This window comes from Oryctolagus cuniculus, chromosome 4 (assembly GCF_964237555.1).
Source record: "Oryctolagus cuniculus chromosome 4, mOryCun1.1, whole genome shotgun sequence".
NCBI classification, from domain to species: Eukaryota; Metazoa; Chordata; class Mammalia; order Lagomorpha; family Leporidae; genus Oryctolagus; species Oryctolagus cuniculus.
In genome coordinates this window covers 86,079,300-86,099,050 of record NC_091435.1, presented here as the reverse complement: position 1 = coordinate 86,099,050, position 19,751 = coordinate 86,079,300, and the positions used below count along the sequence as shown (strand labels likewise).

Genomic DNA, 19,751 nt, shown 5'->3' with positions numbered 1-19,751 from the left:
TCTCCAATTAGACTGACAACTGAGTTCTCATCAGAAATCTTACAAGCTAGAAAAGAATGGAGACACACAGTCCAAGAGCTAAAAGAAAAAAAAAAAAAAACTGTGAGCCCAGAATACTGCACCCAGTAAAGCTCTTATTTGTAAGTGAAGTTGAAATAAATACCCTCCAAACGAGCAGAAATTGAAAGAATTTTTCACCACTCATCCAGTAATACAAATAATACTTAAAGAGGTTCTACACAGACAAATAAGATAGCCATCATTATGAAAGGATATGAATACACAAATCTCCTACTAAACATACAAAGGAAATAAAAAATAAGAATGTTTATGCAAAAATGTCAAGACCAAATCATTACTTATCAATAATAACTTTGAATATAAATGACCTAAATTCTCCAATTAAAAGATACAGACTGGATGGATGACTTAGAAAACAAGGCCCATCTATTCCCTGCCTGCAAGAAACATATCTCACCAACAAAGATATAGACTGAAAATGGAAGAATGAAAAAAAGACATTCCATACTAATGGAAAGCAAAAATAAGCAGCAATAGCCTTTGTAATACCAGACAAAATAGATTTTAACACAAAAAATATTAAAAGAGACAAAGAAGGGCATTATGTAATGATTAAGGGATCAATTCAACAGGAAGATGTGACTATGGTAAGTGTAAATACACTCAAAGCCAGGGCACTGGTTATTTAAAAGAAATGTTAATGGATCTAAAGGGAAACACAGGTTTCAATACAATAATAATGGGGGACTTTAGCATCCCACTTTCATCAGTGGACAGATGAACTAGACAAAAAAGAAAAACAATGAAGAAGCAACAGAGCTAATCTACATTACCAACAAATGGGCTTAATTGCTACTTATAGAACATTTCAATTCATAACTGCAGAACACACACTCTTCGTGAGTGCATGGAACTTTCTCTAGGATACCCATATGCTAGGCCATAAAGCAAGTCTCAACAAATTCAAAAACATTGAAATCATTCTGGAAATGCAATCATCTTGGGTTCCAAGATGGCAGAATAAGGAGGGAGCTTAGTGATCTAGTCCAGGAGAAGATAGATTAATAACAGTGGAGATAGTGTAGTCTCAGGGAAGTGTTAGGGAAAAACTGGCAGAGAAAACTCTTCGGTAATTAGAGGGACGTGGCGGACCTATGTGGAGGGCGTGGGCACCCACGGCTCATAACTCTACCTGCTGAGAGCCTCTGCACCAGCGCTGGAAAGTAAGGTGAGATGAGACTGCAGTAGCCAAGACACCAGTGGAAAAGTGACAGGAAAAGCCTAGAGGGAACGAGGCTTGAAGCCCCATGGGGGAAACTACACCAGCCTAACTAGAGGGGAGAAAAAATAAAAAGGACAGTATGGACATGATTGTCTCTCTCCATTCACCTTACAAAGGCATACAAGCAGATAGAGCAAGTACCATTTTGAAGATACATGACATCTACACCAGCTCAGGGCTGCACCCAGCAGTCAGCCAAGCAGTGAAACCTGACTCTGGTGGCGAGTAATAACAGGAGACTAAGACCTAGAGATGTGTGGAGCTTCTGAACTGGCACTGTGGAAAAAAAATACTGAGGGTGTGTAGGAGAACTCATGTTGTGGCTGAGACTTTGAGTGGTTTCGTTGGGAGACACCACAAGCTCGGGTGGCCCTGGCTACCTGGTGAGAGACATTGCAGGGGAATCTGAGTTTACACTGAGAACTGCAATGATCCTTTGTGTGGTCCTTGGGACAGAGCAGACAAACATTATACCCACTGGGGCTAGCACTCAGGCACTGATCACCATCAAGAAGAAGAGTTCAGTTAAGTGGAATTACTTCTCTTCTGATTAAAAAAGGAGAGAGAGACAAACAGAGAGAGAGAGAGAAGATTTACCATGCCAAACCTGGATGTGTCACCTTAGGCACACCCTTAACCCTGAAGAACTGAACAGAGCTCTCTGGCCACACCCACCACGAGCCTCTAAAGATTCACTGAAAGCAGACAGTCCACGTATCTACAGAGTAATAGTACAATGATAAAAGTCACGACAGCAGAAAAGAAAAAGAACCCATCAATATCTCCACAAATCTGAACAACAAATGCGACAACTCAAGAAACAAGAATAAGGAATACAACATGATGCTCCCAAAAGAACATGACACTTCAATACAAGATTATGAAGATGATGAGATAGAAGAAATGAAAGAAATGGAACTCAGAAAATTGATGATAAGAATACTTAGAAGTAATAAAAAACACATGAAAAACTGAAATCCATGCAGGACATGAAAGAAAATCTCTCTCATGAAAATGAAATCTTAAAGAAGAATCAAAATGAAATGAAGAATTCAATAGAACAAATAAAAAACATATTTGAGAGCCTTAAAAATAGAATCAGTGAGGCAGAAGAGAGAATATCAGTCTTAGAAGACAGAGCACAGGAAAGTACAGTCAAACCAATGACAAGAAGAGGAAATTTACTCCTCATGTAGGATCTTTGTCCTTAGTGTGCTGTACATTGAGATTTAATGCTATAACTAGTACTCAAACAGTATTTTTCACTTTATGTTTCTGTGTGGGAGCAAACTGTTGAAATCTTTACTTAATGTATGCTAAACTAATCTTCTGTATATAAAGAGAATCGAAAATGAATCTTGATGTGAATGGAAGGGGAGAGGGAGTGGGAAAGGGGAGGGTAGCGGGTGGGAGGGACATTATGGGGGGGGAAGCCATTGTAATGCATAAGCTGTACTTTGGAAATTTATATTCATTAAATAAAAGTTAAAAAAAAGAAATCTAAAAAATATTATTGGGAGTCTACAGGATACTATTAAAAAAATGAACATTCGGGTTCTAGGAGTTCCTGAAGGCATGAGAGAAAGAGAAAAGATTAGAAGGCCTTTTTAGTGAGATACTAGCAGAAACTTCCCATGTTTGGAGAAAGAAAGAGACATCCAAGTACAGGAAGCACACGGAACTCCCAATAAACATGACCAGAAAAGATCCTTGCCATGACATTTTGTAATCAAACTCACCACAGTGAAACATAAAGAAAAGATTCTAAAATGTGCAATAGAGAAATGCCAGATTGCTCTCAGAGGATCTCCAATTAGACTCACAGCAGACTTCTCATCAGAAACCCTACGGGCTAGGAGGGAATGGCGAGATATAGCCCAAGTTCTAAGAGAAAAAACTGCCAGCCCAGAATATTATATCCTGCAAAGCTCCCTTTGGGAATGAAAGTGAAAAAAGACCTTTCATAGCGAACAGAAATTGAAAAAATTTGTCATCACTCATCGAGCCCTGCAAAAGATGCTTGATTTAATGCTATAACCGGTACTCAAACAGTATTTTACCCTTTGTGTTTCTGTGTGGGTGCAAACTGTTGAAAGCTTTACTTAATATATGCTAAATTGATCTTCTGTATATAAAGATAATTGAAAATGAACCTTGATGTGAATGGAAGGGGAGAGGGAGCGGGAAAGGGGAGGGTTGCAGGTAGGAGGGAAGTTATGGGGGTGAGGAAAGCCATTGTAATCCATAAGCTATACTTTGGAAATTTATATTCATTAAATAAAAGTTAAAAAAAAAGATGTGTTACACACAGAAACACAGAAACACAGTCATCAATATGAAAGAAAGTAAAGGAAGAAAATCCCACAGTAAAAGATCACAGGAAGTTCAAAGCGTATATTAGAAATATCTTTGGAAAAATGACAGGGCATAATCACTACTTATCCATAGTCACACTGAATGTAAATGGCCTCGACTCTCTAGTTAAAAGACACAGATTGGCTGAATGGATTAAAGAACAAAACCCATCTATTTCCTGCTTACAAGAAACACATCTTTCCAACAAATGTGCATGCAGACTGAAAGTAAAAGGTTGGAAAAAGATATTCCATGCCAACAGAAACCAAAAAAGATCTGGAATAGGTATCTTAATATCAGACAAAATAGACTTTAACACAAAAACTGTTAAAAAAGACAATGAGGGGCCCTATATAATGATTAAAGGATCAATTCAACAGGAAGATGTAACTATTATAAACGTATATGCACATAATTACAAGGCACTGGGCTATTTAAAAGATATGTTAAGGGACTTAAAGGGAGACTTATGACTCTAATACAATAGTATTGGGGAACATCAATACTCCGCTTTCAGGAATGGACATATCAATCACACAGAAAATCAACAAGTAAACAGTAGATTTAATTAACACTATAGACCAAATGGATCTAACAGATATCTACAGAACTTTTCATCCTACACTTAAAGAATACACATAATTCTCAGCAGTACATGGAACATTCTCTAGGGTTGACCACATACTGGGCCATAAAGCAAGTCTCAGCAAATTCAAAGGAATCAAAATCATACTATGCATCTTCTCAGACGGCCGTGGAATGAAGCTGGAAATTAGCAACTCAGGAATCTCTAGAGCATATGCAAATACATGGAGACTAAGCAACATGCTCCTGAATGAATAGTGGGTCATAGAAGAAATAAAAAAGGGAAATCAAAAATTTTCTGGAAGCAAATGAAGGTAACAAAACAGCATATCAAAACTTATGGGATGCAGCAAGCAGTGTTAAGAGGAAAGTTTATAGCAATAGGTGCCTACATCAACAAATTAGAAAGGCACCAAATAAATGAGCTATAAATGCATATCAAAGATCTAGAAAAACTACAGCAAACCAAACTCAAAACTAGTAGGAGAAGAGAAATAATTAAAATTAGAAAAGAAATCAAAAGAATTGAATAAAAAATTACAAAAGATCAGCAAAATGAAGAGCTGGTTTTTTGAAAAAATAAATAAAATTGACACACCATTGGCCCAACTAACCAAAAAAAGGAGAGTGAAGACCCAAATCAATAAAATCAGAGATAAAAAAGGGAATGTAACAACAGGCACCACAGAAATAAAAGGGTCATCAGAAATTACTACAAAGAGTTGTATGCCAATAAACTGGAAAATTTATCAGAAATGTTTAGATTCTGGGACACATACAACCTACATAAATTGAACCACGAAGACATAGAAAACCTAAGCAGACCCATAACCGAGCCAGAAATTGAATCAGTAATAAAGGCCCTCCCAACAAAGAAAAGCCCAGGACTGGATGGATTCACTGCTGAATTCTACCAGACACTTAAAGAACTAACTGGAATTCTTCTCAAGCTATGCAAAATAATTGAAAGAGAGGGAATTCTCCCAAATTCTTTCTACAAAGCTAGCATCACTTTGATTCCTAAACCTGAAACAGATGCAGCAGAGAAAGAGAATTAAAGACCAATTTCCCTGATGAATATAGAACCAAAAATCCTCAATAAAATTCTAGCCAATAGAATTCAACAACACATCAGTAAAATCATCCACCCAGACCGCGTAGGATTTATCCCTGCTATGCAGGGATGGTTCAACACTTGCAAATCAATCAATATGAAACACCACATTAACAAACTGCAGAAGAAAACCCATATGATTACCTCAATAGATGCAGAGAAAGCATTTGATAAAATACAACACCATTCATGATGAAAACTCTAAGCAAATTGGGTATAGCAGGAACATTCCTCAACACAATTAAGGCAATTTATGAAAAAACCATGGCCAGCATCCTATTGAATAGAGAAAAGTTGGAAGCATTTCCACTGAGATCTGATACCAGACAGGGATGTCCACTCTCTCCATTGCTATTCAATATAGTACTGGAACTTTTAGCCAGAGCCATTAGGCAAGAAAAAGAAATTAAAGGGATACAAATGCTGGCGAGGATATGGGGGAAAAGCACACTAATGCACTGTTGGTGGGAATGCAAACTGGTAAAGCCATTATGGAAGACAGTTTGGAGATTCCTCAGAAACATGAATATAGCCCTACCACTTTATCCAGCCACCCCACTCCTCGAATTTACCCAAGGGAAATTAAATTGGCAAATAAAACAGCTATCTGCACCTCAATGTTTATTGCAGCTCAATTCACAATAGATAAGACATGGAATGCCCATCAACAGAAGACTGGATAAAGAAATTATGGGATATGTAGTTTATAGAATACTATACAGTGGTACAAAAAAAATGAAGTCAATTCATTTGCAAAAAAATGGAGGAATCTGAGTGAAATAAGCCAGTCCCAAATGTTCCCCCTGATTTGTGACAATTAACTGAGCACCTAAAAGGAAACCTGTAGAAGTGAAACTGACACTATGAGAAACAATGACTTGATCAGCCCTTGTCCTGACTGTCAAAGAACAGCTTATTATTTTATCCTTTTGATATTTTCTTGTTTTACTTGATACCATTGGTTGAACTTGTTAATAGCACACAATTATTTTTAGGTTTTTAAATTTAACTGAAAAGTGATCCCTGATAAAAATAAGAGCGGGAATAAGAAAGGGAGGAGACGTACAGTTCAGCACATGCTCACTCAGACTTACCCCTAATGGTAAAACAAGAAATGTACCATAGGATTCCAAATCCCATTAAGTTGGCATGTGCCAATGCCATCTTACTAGTCAAAGTGATCAGGTTAAGTTCATAATTGATCATAAAGATAGGATTAAGTGTCAAATGGATCTCATAAACAAGAACAGTGTCTGCTAAAAATAACTGATATAATTAAAAAGGAGAGAACGATTCAACATGGGAAATGGGATACACAACAGACTCATAGAATGGCAGATGCCCTAAACAGCACTCTGGCCTCAGAATCAGCCCTTAAGGCATATGGATTTGGCTAAAAATCCCATGACATTGTGGCAAAAAAAAAAAGTATTACCTAAATGAAAGATCTCTGTGAGTGAGATCCCAGCAGAAAGAATGAGCCATCAAAGAAGGAGGTACCTTTCTCTGAAGAGAAGAGACAGAACTTCTACTTTGACTATAGCCTTATCTAAATAAGATCAGAGTTGGCGAACTCAAAAGGCTTCCATAGCCTTGGCAACTCATGACAAGAGCCTAGGGTGATTACTGAAGCCATAAATAAGAGTGTCAATTGTTAAATCAACAACAGGAGTCACTGTGAACTTACTCCCCATGTAGGATCTCTGTCCTTAATGTGTTGTTCAATGTGAATTAATGGTAAAACTAGTATTCAAACAGTACTTTATATTTTGTATGTCTGTGTGGGTGCAAACTATTGAAATCTCTACTTAGTATATACTAAGTTGATCTTCTGTATATAAATATAATTAAAAATGAATCTTAATGAAGAATGGGATGGGAGAGTGAGTAGGAGATGGGATGGTTTGTGGGTGGGTATGGTTATGGGGGGGAAAATCACTCTAATCCAAAAGTTGTACTGTCAAAATTTATATTTATTAAATAAAAGTTTTTAAAAAAACAAACAAAAAACCAAAATGCAAGCATCTTGTTTCTCAAGCTTTGTCATACTACTGCTCTTTCTTCTTCTTTTATTAAAATAATTGCTTAAAAAAAGAAATCATACCATGTATCTTTTTGGACCACAATGAAAAGAATCTGGAAATTAACAATAAAAGTAATGCTAGAAAATACGCACAAACATGGAGACTGAACAATATGCTCTTGAATGAACAGTGGGCCAGAGAAGTAATCAAAATGAAAATTAAAATATTTCTAGAAATGAATAAAGATGACAACACAGCTCATAAAAACTTATGGGACACAGCAAAAGCAGTACAGTGTTAAGAAAATTGTAGCAATAAGTGCCTACATCAAGAAATTGGAAAAGCATCAAATAAATGATCTAAAAATGGATCTCAAGCACTTAGAAGAACAATAAAAAACAAACCCAAAATTGGTCAGAAGACAGGAATCATTAAAATTACAAAAGAATTAAACAAAATTGTGTTTCAAAAAGATAAAACACATTAAGTGAAATGAAGACTCGATTGTTTAAAAAGATAAAGAAAACTGATACATCTTTGGCCCAACTAATGAAAAAAAAGGGATAAGACCCAGATTAATGTAATCAGAGATGAAAAAGGAGGTATTATAGTGGTTACCAAAGAAATAAAAAGAATCATCAGAAATTACTACAAGAAGCTATTTGTCACCAAATCATGAAACCTAGAAGAATTGAATAGATTCCTGGACACACACAATCTACCAACCTTGAGTCAGGAAGGCATAGAAAACTAAAACTGACCAATAACTAAGACAGAGATTAAGTCAATAACAAAGATTCTAACAATAAATAAAAGCCAAGAACCAGATGGCTTTATTGATAACTCTATAAAACCATTAAAGAAAAGCTAACTCCAATTCTTCTCAGTATATTCAAATAGTTTTAATGGAGGGAATTCTCCCAATATCCTTCTAGAGGCCAACATCATCTTAACTCCAAAACCAGAAAAAATACAAGAGAGAAAGAGAATTATGCTCAATATCCCTGATGAGCATTGATACAAAAATCATAAACAAATTACTAGCTAATCAAATCCAACAAAACAGCAGAAAGATTCACTTGGATCAAGAGGGATGATTAAACATATGCAAATAAATATATTTGATATATAACATTAACAAATTGAAGAATAAAAATCATATAATCATCTCAATAGATGAAAAGAAAGCATTTGATAAAATACAACACCCTTTCATGATAAAAACCTTACACAAATTGGATATAGAAAGAACATTCCTCAACACAATCAAGGCAATCTATGACAAACCCACAGCCTGCATCATATTGAATGGAGAAAATTTTGGAAGCCCTTTCACGAAGATCCAGAACCATAAAAGATGCCCAATATCACAACTGCTGTTCAATATAGTTCTGGAAGTTTTAATAAGAGCAATTTAGCAAGAAAAAGAAATCAAAGGGATACAAATTGGAAAGAGCAAGTCAAATTATCTCTGCTTTCATATGACATGATTGTACATACAGGGTCACAAAAGACTACAGCAAGAGATTATTGGAACTCATAATATAGCTTAGGGGTCGAGCACTGTAGTGCAGTGGGTTAAAGCCCCAGCCTGCAGTTTCAGCATCCCATAAGGGCACCAGTTCAAATTCCAGCCTCTCCACTTCTGACCCAGCTCCCTGCTAATGTACATCAGAAAGCAACAGATGCTGACCCAAATCCTTGGACCCCTGCCCCCATTTGGGAGACCTGGAAGAATCTCCTGCCTCCTGGCTTTGGATTGGCTCTGCTCCTGATATTGCTGCTTTTTGGGGAGTGAAACAATGGATGGAAGATCCCTCTCTCAGTCTCTCTCTCTCTCTCTCTAATTCTCTCTGTAACTCTGTCTTTCAAATAAATATAATAAATCTTTAAAAATGGATGGGCTGGCGCTATGGCATAGCAGGTGGGGCCACCACCTGAAGTGCCAGCATCCCATATGGGCGCCATTTCGATTCCCAGCTGCCCCACTTCTGATTCAGCTCTCTGTTATGGCCTGGGAAAGCAGTGGAGGATGGCTCAAGTCTTTGGGCCCCTGCACCCACATGGGAGACCCGGAAGAAGCTCCTGACTCCTAACTTTGGATCAGCACAGATCCAGCCATTGCAGCCAATTAGGGAGTGAACCAGAAGATGGAAGACCTCTCTCTCTCTGTCTTTCCTTCTTTCTCTGTGCAACTCTGCCTTTCAAATAAATAAATAAATCTAAAAAAAAAAAAAACAAAAAACAGAAAGGCCGCATAGAAGAAGCAGATGTGGCAGAAAAAAAATTAATGGCTATGGAAATATCTGATGTGAGGTTCATTTTGTTTGTACTTTTGTGTACATTTGGTAACTTTTATAATAAAATGTTAAAGATTTTTTTTAAAAAGCTGAGGAATACTGAGTGAAAAAATAATCTACACATTATCCTCTCATGAGGACAATTTATCCTCTTAGTGTAATTAAGGATACCACATTTTATTTCTTCCATTTGCACTCAGTACTGCCCCAGCTCTTAAGAAGGTATAGTATTGATACCTGATAGAAGCCAAGTCTCAGGATTCTGAAAATCTTTCAAAGTGCTGTCTCCTCTCAATGTCTCTATAGATGGAACACCAAGTAAGTCAGTCACAGAATGCTCTAATGTTAAAGGATTGAGTGGTTTTTGGTGGGATTAGAGCTGAGATCATGGTGGACATGATGTAGAGCAGGACAGAGATACCACGTTGGCATATATGAGTCAGAAATTTCAACCAGCATCATGACCCAGCCTCACCTATAATTGATCAGCTCTGATTCAGAGTCTGAATGTGATTGCTTCTCTATCTTCAAGAGACCTCCCAGTGACTTGAGCTGTTCCTCTGTCCCCCTACAGAGTACACACTCATTCACTTCATGTGCACAGCATCTGACCTTGTGCCAATTTCCAAGGCCCTTACCTGGATAAATGCTCCACTTCTGAAAGCTTCTTCATCTTCAAGGTTTTATGGGCAAGGGCGATAACACGGAAGCCTTGCACTGTGTAATTCCTCAGCTCCTGTGGGAAATTCCTGGGCACTGTCAGAAGAGAGGAAGGGGCAAGTGTGAAGTCAAGTTGAAGGTTTCCCACTCCTAAGACAGATTCTAGGATGCAAGGAAGTAATTAATTTGTGAGGGTGGAACCCTCATGAATGGGGTTAGTGCCCTGAGAACACACACATGATCTTTCTCTCTTCCTCTCTCTCTCTTTCTCTCTTCTCTATGTGAGGACACAGCAAGAAGCAGACATATGCAAACCTGAAAAATTTGGCTCCCCTCAGCAGGATCCGAATTGATCAGCACCTTGATATTGGACTTCCAAGCCTCTAGAACTATGAGAAATAAATTTCTATTGTTTACACCAGCCCATCTATTGTATTTTATTACAGTACACATATAGTGTTACACAAATCAGGTTTCAAATACAGCTGGGTTCAGTGAGAATAGACCATTGGACTATGTCTACGTGGATGAAATGAGAGAAACACAATTTTCTAGATCATGGGTCAGTAAACTGTGAAGCACAGGCCAAATCTGACCACCATTTGCTTTTGTAAATAAAGTTTAATTGTAATCCAGTCATGCCCATTTGTTTGCTTATTGTCTATGATAGCTTTGGATCTACAAAGGCATAGTTGAGTAGCTGAGATAGATACTATGTAGCTGGCCAAACCTAAAATATCTGTGCTCTGGCTCTGTACAGAAAAGTTGTCCAACCCTGGTTTTGGATAATGACATTATGCAAATGTTTATGTTTTGCCACAGAAATTGCAACTATTTTCATATATTTATAAATCTTATAAAGCTATTGAACAAAGCACAGCACAGTTGGTGTGAGGATGGGTAAGTGTTTTAGATAATCAAACAAGTTCTAATCTCCATTCCATCCCAACTGGCTTTCTGTCCCTGATCAGATCACGTCTTTTCTGCACCTCAACTTTTCATCTACTAAATAAAAGGGCTGCAGATCTCTATGTCCCCACTTATTTCAGTCTTTCTATAATTCTAACATACTCCCTGAAGTAGGGATCTAGCTTCAGTGATGCCACTAATTCTCTATTTCTTAAGTCACTGAAGATGGCATTAGCATATGTCAAAGATCAAATGTTGGGACCACAGGATGATTTGGAAGGACAACCCAAGGAGAAGCGGTGGCAAGTAGTGGTCCAAATTCTTACTGACAGAGCAAGTGCAGCAGATATCAGTTTAAATGTCCACATGATGCTCACTTTTGTCCATGTGGTTGCAAACAAAACAAAACATAAAGCAAAACAAAACAAAGCTTAGTCTATGATCTGTGAAAGCTAGAAGTAGTGGGAGTTATGAGGATGATCAAAGAGAAAAAGGAGGTATCTCTAAGGTTAAAAACAGACTCCAAATAAAGAAATTCAAGCAACCATTTGCCAAATCGGGAATTCTGTACACAAGTTGATGGCTATCAACTATCATAAGGAGAATATAGATGAAAGATGGGATGAAAAAAGGCCAATTTTATCCAAATGAACTCATTTGAATGCAAGAATATTATAAATTTGGCTGCTGCTTAGAGAATGCATATGCTTGTAAAACTAAGAGACAATACAAAACAGCTCGAAACCTGGCCCAGAAAGATGAAATTGCTGTGAAAATGATCAATTAGCCTGCTCTAATATGATCTAATTTCCTCTAATCACTTTTTTTCTAAAAGATTTATTTTCTCTCTATTCTCCTTCCATCAATCTGTCTGAGTCCCTTGTCTGTGAAACCAGTCTAGGATGCAGAACTTCCCCTTTGATTCCTTCTAATTGCTGCTCATTCTCACCCTACCTGGTTCTCTGACCCCTGGATCGACCCCTTTTCTGGGTCCTGATGCTCCCTGGTACCTCATGGGGATTGTACTTTTCTGCCTGAACGATGGCCAGAAATTACTCTCTGTCTCTGTGCCTTGAAATCGTCACTCTTACTTTACAGGATCAACTGGGCCCCCTTTCTACCTACCTAGAAAACAACCACCGTGCCATTCATGGACCATGCAGCTTTGTGTGTGTAGGGTGTGTGTGTGTGTGTGTGTGTGTGTTTGCTTTAGGTGCTTGGTCTTCTAAAACATTTCACCTCTGGAGAGAGAAACATGCCAGTACCTGTATCAGATCTGCAGAACTTGGCCACCATCTCCGGGGCTCCTTTCATGTACACATGGCAGTGATCTTCCCCGGCCAGCCGAGCAATCACAGACATCCTCTGCAGACTCGAGGAAAAGGGAAACTGACGCAAAATGGTGATGGCTTCCACAGGACTCTACATGGGCATCAAAGAAAGTGAGCTTTTAGAGCTTTAGACGATGTCTAGCAGATGCGCAAGAACCAAAGGGGTTTGCCTTGGAATGAGCCCAGCAACACCATGAAGTGGTGCATTTGTCACAATATTCAGGTTTGTCTGGTTGCTTCTTAGGTAATTCCCTCCATGAGCTGTCTGGCCTGCAAGACCCTATCCCTTGACTGTCTGTTGAAACCCTGATCACCTTCCAGGCCAAGCTCTCAGGTCTCCTCTCCAGGTCACTCCCACCTCTGTCTCCCACAGTTCTTTCTTCAGCCTTTGTTACAGCACTTGGCATACCTACAACACTAATTTGGGCCTAAATTGAGTTTTCTCCCAGTCTCTCTGTGTTCCTCCAGCACAGGGCCCATCACATTTTATTTTTAAAACCTGGAAAAGTGCCTCAGCATGCATAACTATTCAGTATTTGTTCAATAAATTCATGGATGAGTTCAGAAGTGACCAAACCAATGAAAATTGTTAGGATAAGGCCAAGTAATAGGAATATAAAAGTATGCAAAAGTCAGAGAAGTTTCACCAGGTCTAAGGGGTAAGAATCACATGATATGAAGAAGCACATAATACCTGACTGGCTTTGGGTCCCGGTTTTATTGTTATGTTGGAAGCTGACAACCCAAATTTGCAGGAGTCTACATTGTGCTCTTCCATTTTCTGTTATAAAATGAAAACATGCATAAGATTCCTTGGAGAAAAATAATAAGAAAGAAATATTTCTTATTTGCATAACACTTCAATCTCTTCAAAGCCCTTTTCACATATTTTCTTTCAGGCCAATTATCTTAATGCACTCATTGTCAAATGGCTGTTGTGCTGATTCATATTAAGGAACTTATTGTAGAATGTCAAAAAGCCAGAAATATTATGAATACATTTTAAGTATCACTGGTAAAGAAGTGTTAGCTACAGCTCAGTGACTTCTCCTAAGTGGTTGTGCTGAGTAACAGGAGGATGGATGCAGGCAGATCTACCCTCCAACACTGCTTAGCATGGTATATTTCAGATGACACAGAAGCGGGCCTGGTTACAATGGAATCACTTCTTTATGCTGTATCTATGCTACTCTCCTAATTTAGTTAACTAGAGAGTTAACAAGTCAGCTGCTAGCAAATTAGAGTCACATATGAAAATTTATAATCTTTGGATGTTACAATAGAAGATAATAGCATTGAAAAGACACTATAACTAACATTACAATATGGGAAAGACAGTCATACATTAAAGATTAAAGGTCAGAAAATAGAAGATATTATCCAGTTGCCACTACGTCAATTAACTTGCTTAACTTTGAGCATATCCCTTCATTTCTCCAGACATCAATTTCTTCTGAAAAGTATCCTGACACCCCTTCTAGCACTGAAATTCTCAGGAGTTTGTAAGAACATGTTCCTTTCCCCTTATGTTTAGTGGAATGTTCCTAACTGCCAAAGGATATTTAACTTGAAACTGCTTCTGACCCAGCTTTAAACTTCTTTTAAGTGAACAATCCTGAATTTTTGTTCTTTGTTTGAGGTAGGTACAATTGTTCTTACAGAGCTAGCACTAAAGATATATGCTTCTAAAGATCCCAGCTTCTTTAGATCAACCATCTTCTGATGGAGAAGGGACACTACCTAGGACCAGGATCAAGCTCACATACAACATCAAGGACTCTGCAACACAGCCCCATGTCAATTTCAGGGACATTGTTAAGGACATGGCTTTATAATGAGGACACTGGATCTTGTCTATCAAGATCCAGGAGACTTATTACTGTTTTGCTTTGTGTCCGCAATCTCTTCACAGCAAGTATTCTCACTTTAACTTTCTGATATCAACAAATTCCCCTATTACTGTACTTGTCCTTTTATTAATTTGGCCTTTAAAAAGCTAAAAATTTCCCCCTAGCAAACATTCTCTCAGCTTCTTTTTTTTTATTTGACAGTAGAGTTATAGACAGTGAGAGAGAGAGAGATAGAGAGAAAGATCTTCCTTCCGTTGGTTCACTCCCCAAATGGCCTCTACAGCCGGTGCTATGCCGATCCGAAGTCAGGAGCCAGGTGCTTCTTCTGGTCTCCCAACCAGGTGCAGGGGCCCAACACCTGGGCCATCCTCCACTGCCCTCGTGGGCCACAGCAGAGAGCTGGACTGGAAGAGGAGCAACCTGGACTAGAACACGGAGCCCATATGGGATGCTGACACCGCAGGCAGAGGATTAACCAACTGAAAAGCCACAGTGCCAGCCCCTCTATCAGCTTCTTTCGAGGTGTCCATCATGATCCTACAATTGCTTCCATTCTTTTTCAGCTATATAGATTGGCCACATATATTTAGTTTTGTTTTATTTTGCTTTGCTTTTTGTGGAGGGCAGCAAATGTAATTAACAAACTAAGGGACAAATGAAAGAATATCTTCTATTTGTTTGTCATTTAATAGTCTTCAAAGCCCCTTGATGTTCATCTTCTCAAAGCTCACCACACGTCCACAAATGAGGCATTGCTATACCCAACGCACAGATGAGGGAAGACACTCAATCTTGGTTTTGGATTCGGGATCCTGCAGCCAGAGTGTGGCAGAGGGCAGAGCTCTTCACACTGTGTCTTCAGAACCCATGATGAGTTTCTACCCTCTAATTGCCATTCATATCCAGCTCAGGAAATTGAGCCAGTTGGCACAACGGTCCCCCTGTTCCGTGTCTAGGCCTGTGGTGTACAAAACAGAGCTCACAGCCACTTGTGGCTATTTAAACGTAAACAAAATAAAATCAACCACTGAGTTCCTCAGTTGCAGAGCTGCATTTTCTGGGCTCAATGGCACTGCTTCAACGGACTATTTCTCTGAGGATTGTTTGGAGAACATTTGTACGATATTATGGCCTATCAGTAAGGCTTAATTGTCAGAAAGTTTTGGTAAATGCTGCATATTATACTCCCTCTTGAGTATTCACATGACATCACCATATATTAAAAAAAATCCTACAGTCAAGATATCTGCCTAACTTTGTTTAAACAACTGTGTCTACGCTCATTTGATCATGGATCCCTCTTTCATGTTGCATTCATTAGCAGAGTTCTTTGGAGCAGTGCTTGGGAAATGCTGGTGGGATCAAACCCACATTCATGCATTACTGTGAATCTTCTCTGGTTTTTAACCTTATGATTATAAAGTAACTTGAAAATATGTCATTGTAAAGATTAAAAGAAAAAGAAGAAAAAGAGGAGGAGTTAGGGTGGGAGTGAGAAAGGCAGAGAGGGTAGGATGGGAAGCATCATTAGGCTCTTAAAGCTGTATGTATATATGAAATACATGAAATTTGTTCCCTTTATGTAAGTGAAAGAGAGAAGGGAAAATGCCGCCATAGCCCTAGTAAGGATTTGTTCAAGTTCTGCTCACTCAGTGGAACGAACTCCCATCTTACCCAAGCAGTGCCCTCAAACATTTTGAGGTCCAGAGGGTCTCCCTGGATGGTCCCATCAAGGAGGATCAGAGAGTGGCAGCTGGCCATGGCGGCACACAGTTGCCCCCATGGCAAAGCCTTGCCTGAGACAAAGCTGTGGATTCTTTGGAAACTGGTGGAGAAAATATTTAAAAGTTAAAATTTTCAATAAAATATTTTTCACATACTTCCCTTAATCTTACTAAGATTAGAGCTATGATCACCTAACTTTTATGCTCCAATCCCTTCAAAAGCTCCCCACACTCCATCTGATAAAGTCCAAACTCTAACTTGGTATGCAATGTCCTCTTGTGGGGAGCAACTTGGACTAGACTAAGTTACTGGAATTAAGACTTATTCTATGCATCTGCTCTCCCACAATATGGTGCTGGGAGAGGAGAAAACAGCTTCTACACAGCTGCCTCCAGTTCAGCCAATAAACTGTAGGACTTGCTCCTGATTGGAGAGCAGCGTACTCGGCGTGTGGGCAGCCGAGTTAGGATTGGTGGAGGAGGACTATAAAGGAGGAGAGAGACACCATGCACGAGGAACATCTAAGAGGAACATCTAAGGGGAACACCTGTGCAGCCCCCGAGAGAGCCGGCCGGCGGTATGCCGCTCCCCTGCGGAAGTGGGGAGTGTGGCGGGGGGAACCGCCCTTCCACGGAGGTGGAAGGGTCGGTAGCCAACCCGGGAAGAACCAGCAGCAAACCTGGGGAGGGCCGAGCAGACGAAAGAACAGCGCAGGGTCCTGTGTCGTTCCTCCAAGAAGAGGGGGAGCGACATAATGGTGCCGTGACTCGGATATGAAGCCTAGGCAGGGTTTGGTGTCATTCCTCCATGAAGAGGGGGAGCGACACCTCTCTGCTCCAGTTCTACCTACATCTATATCTTCCACTCTTCCTTATGTCCTTCGTGCCTTGGATTCTAGAGCCAACTTAAACTTCTTGCTATTTCTCTCCTAGACCAGAGATTTCACTACCCTCAAACCCTTGCTCACTCAATTTCTTTACAGTTTTAACCAGACCATTCTGCCTGCAGAGTGATATTTATAAAAACCCTTCTTTGAGTTAGACATGAATTTTCTTCTCAACAGTTTGCCACTGGTCAATCAATACTGTAACTGCAGAGGGTTTAGATGTCATCACAGGGAATTTGTTGAGTTACTTGTAATCAGCCCACACAATGGCGGCGTTTCTAGAAGGCAGAACAGGCAGCTCAGAGCTGCCGCTGCACATCCTATAGAGCCACCTCTAAAACACCATGTGCCCTAGGCCAGAAGTCTCTGGATAAATAGGGCGGTAGGATTAGGAAGAAGCCTGCCTGGCGGTTTCAGGTAAGCAAGAGCATGCTTGAGCTCCAAGGGTGCTCACTGGTCACCCCTGTATGTAGTATGGTCCATTTCCTGAAACTCCCAGCCTGGACCTCGCACCTGCTGTCTTCCTGGGCAGGACGGACTGGTAATGTTCACCTTCCTCTCCCCCCACCTTAGAACTGAATAGTGGTTGGGTTGTATCTCGCTGTTTCCATATCCCCCAAAGCTTCAGAGTGCTAGGGCAAGGGAGGGAGTTGAGGGACGGAAGCTGCAAGCAGCCTTTTCTCCTTGCACTGCTTTAGTCAACAGAGGCCCGGCCTGGCTGGACGAAGATCTGGCTGGGACAGAGCAGAGACACTTGTGTAGGGTGAGCTTGCAGGTAGTTCACCGAGCCCCAACCCAGAGTATCTTCTGCAACGGCACACTGGCTGCCTTTTTATCTGGTGTCCACGTTGCAGCTGGCTTCATCACTTTCTAGAGGAGTCCCTGTGTGCTTAGATGGAGCTACAGTCTCATAACCCTTATGATCAAAACCATCAAAGGCTCCCTATGCTCTGGCTGATGAAGTCCAAACTTCTTAGTGTGGAATTCAGTGTCCTGTCTGCTCTGGTTCTACTTTGATGCACTGCTTCTATTCATATTCATGTCCTTCGTGTCCTGGATTCTAGAGCATAAAGGACATTTGCTGACTTCAGCAGCATCAGCCACTGTTTGGAGCCAAAATAGGGTATCTCAAGGCTAACAGCAGTGGTGACCATCACTCATATTGGCCTCAGTCCAGCAGAGTGGAGATAGAGCTTGGGGATACTGTCTGTGGAGGGGCCCGGTTCCCCCTCCAGCCCTTTCTGGGGTAGACATCTATGTGATTGTACTTGCCTCTACCCACTGCCAGCTTTTAGCCACTCTAAAATTTCTAACTGCACATCCATCAAAATTGGTCCCAAGGGGCATACCAATCAAGTGACTTTCTTTGATCCACTGAATGTCACAACTAATTTCTTTTTTCTTTTTTTCTTTTTTTTTTTTTTTTTTTTTTTTTTTTGACAGGCAGTGAGAGAGAGACAGAGAGAAAGGTCTTCCTTTTTTGGACAGTGAGAGAGAGAGAGAGAGACAGAGAGAAAGGTCTTCCTTTTGCCGTTGGTTCACCCTCCAATGGTCGCCGTGGCCAGCGTGCTGCGGCCGGCGCACCGTGCTGATCCGATGGCAGGAGCCAGGTGCTTCTCCTGGTTTCCCATGGGGTGCAGGGCCCAAGCACTTGGGCCATCCTCCACTGCACTCCTGGGCCACAGCAGAGAGCTGGCCTGGAAGAGGGGCAACCAGGACAGAATCCGGCACCCCGACCGGGACTAGAACCCGGTGTGCTGGTGCCGCAAGGTGGAGGATTAGGCTAGTGAGCCGTGGCGCCGGCTGAATGTCACAATAAATTTCTACCTCTACCCATGATGTTATAAAAGTCAGGACTGTGCCACTTGAATAAATCCTTATTGCTGCTTCTCTTCATTCTGCTATATCTGTCTCAATAGCAAAATTCCCATAGTCAGTGTTGTACATTCAAAGAGGGTGCATTTGTAATTTGTAATTTTTTATCCCACCTTCAGGGAAGAGATGGAGCCATTCCTTCCTGGAAATACTCCCACCCCCAATACCTGCCCCACTAAACCATCCAGAAAGAAGCTTTTGTAGTTTTTAATTAAGCCTGGTCTCAATTCCACTTATTTCTCTGTTATATTCATTTAGCCCCTTAATTACCCACCTTATTCTATTTCATTTTTCATGTGGACTTTGAAGATCTACTCTCCTTATCTGATTCTGAACTTAGAACTCATTTAATTAAACAAGTTAGAATAACTGGGAGTGGGTTCCAGCCAATTATTTTATATATACATCCCTCAAGAAGGGAGGGATTATTTGAATACCACCAAAGCAGCCTCACCAATCACACACCCCATCTCCACTTGAGGGACCTACCAGTTGTCAGCAGTAGGGACAGTCCCCCAGAGGTCCAACCCATCTTCTGTTAGAGTGCCAGTCTGCATAAAAATTAAATTGGGATTAGCATAAGATTTCAAGTTTTTAATTATATGATGATTAAAAAAAAATAAAACAAACAATCCCAAGCTTCCAAAAAAATAACGGTAGATCCAGGTGTCAAAATCCCATGTTTGTAAACATCCAGTTTTAAATCAGGTGATAAATGATCCCTGGAATCTCATGTTCATAATTAGTGATTCTAGTTTCTAACTTTGACAACAAAATGCAAGTGTTTTTCTTTGGTTCTGTTTGTTTATTGTTGTGAATGCTGTGTTGTTAAAC

General features: G+C 40.0%; 1 protein-coding gene across 6 annotated transcripts in view; it reads right to left on the bottom strand.

Moving 5' to 3' along the window:
- ATP13A5 (ATPase 13A5) overlaps positions 1-19,751 on the bottom strand; it is a 127,071-nt gene that overhangs the window by 53,735 nt on the left and 53,585 nt on the right. For all 6 annotated transcript variants that reach the window (XM_070072357.1, XM_070072359.1, XM_070072361.1 and 3 more), the window contains exons 13-17: positions 19,407-19,468; positions 16,106-16,256; positions 13,276-13,362; positions 12,516-12,672; positions 10,320-10,437 (exon numbers count right to left, since the gene is read on the bottom strand). In XM_070072357.1, coding sequence (XP_069928458.1) covers positions 10,320-10,437; positions 12,516-12,672; positions 13,276-13,362; positions 16,106-16,256; positions 19,407-19,468 — 575 coding nt within the window. The remainder of the gene's footprint in view (positions 1-10,319; positions 10,438-12,515; positions 12,673-13,275; positions 13,363-16,105; positions 16,257-19,406; positions 19,469-19,751) is intronic.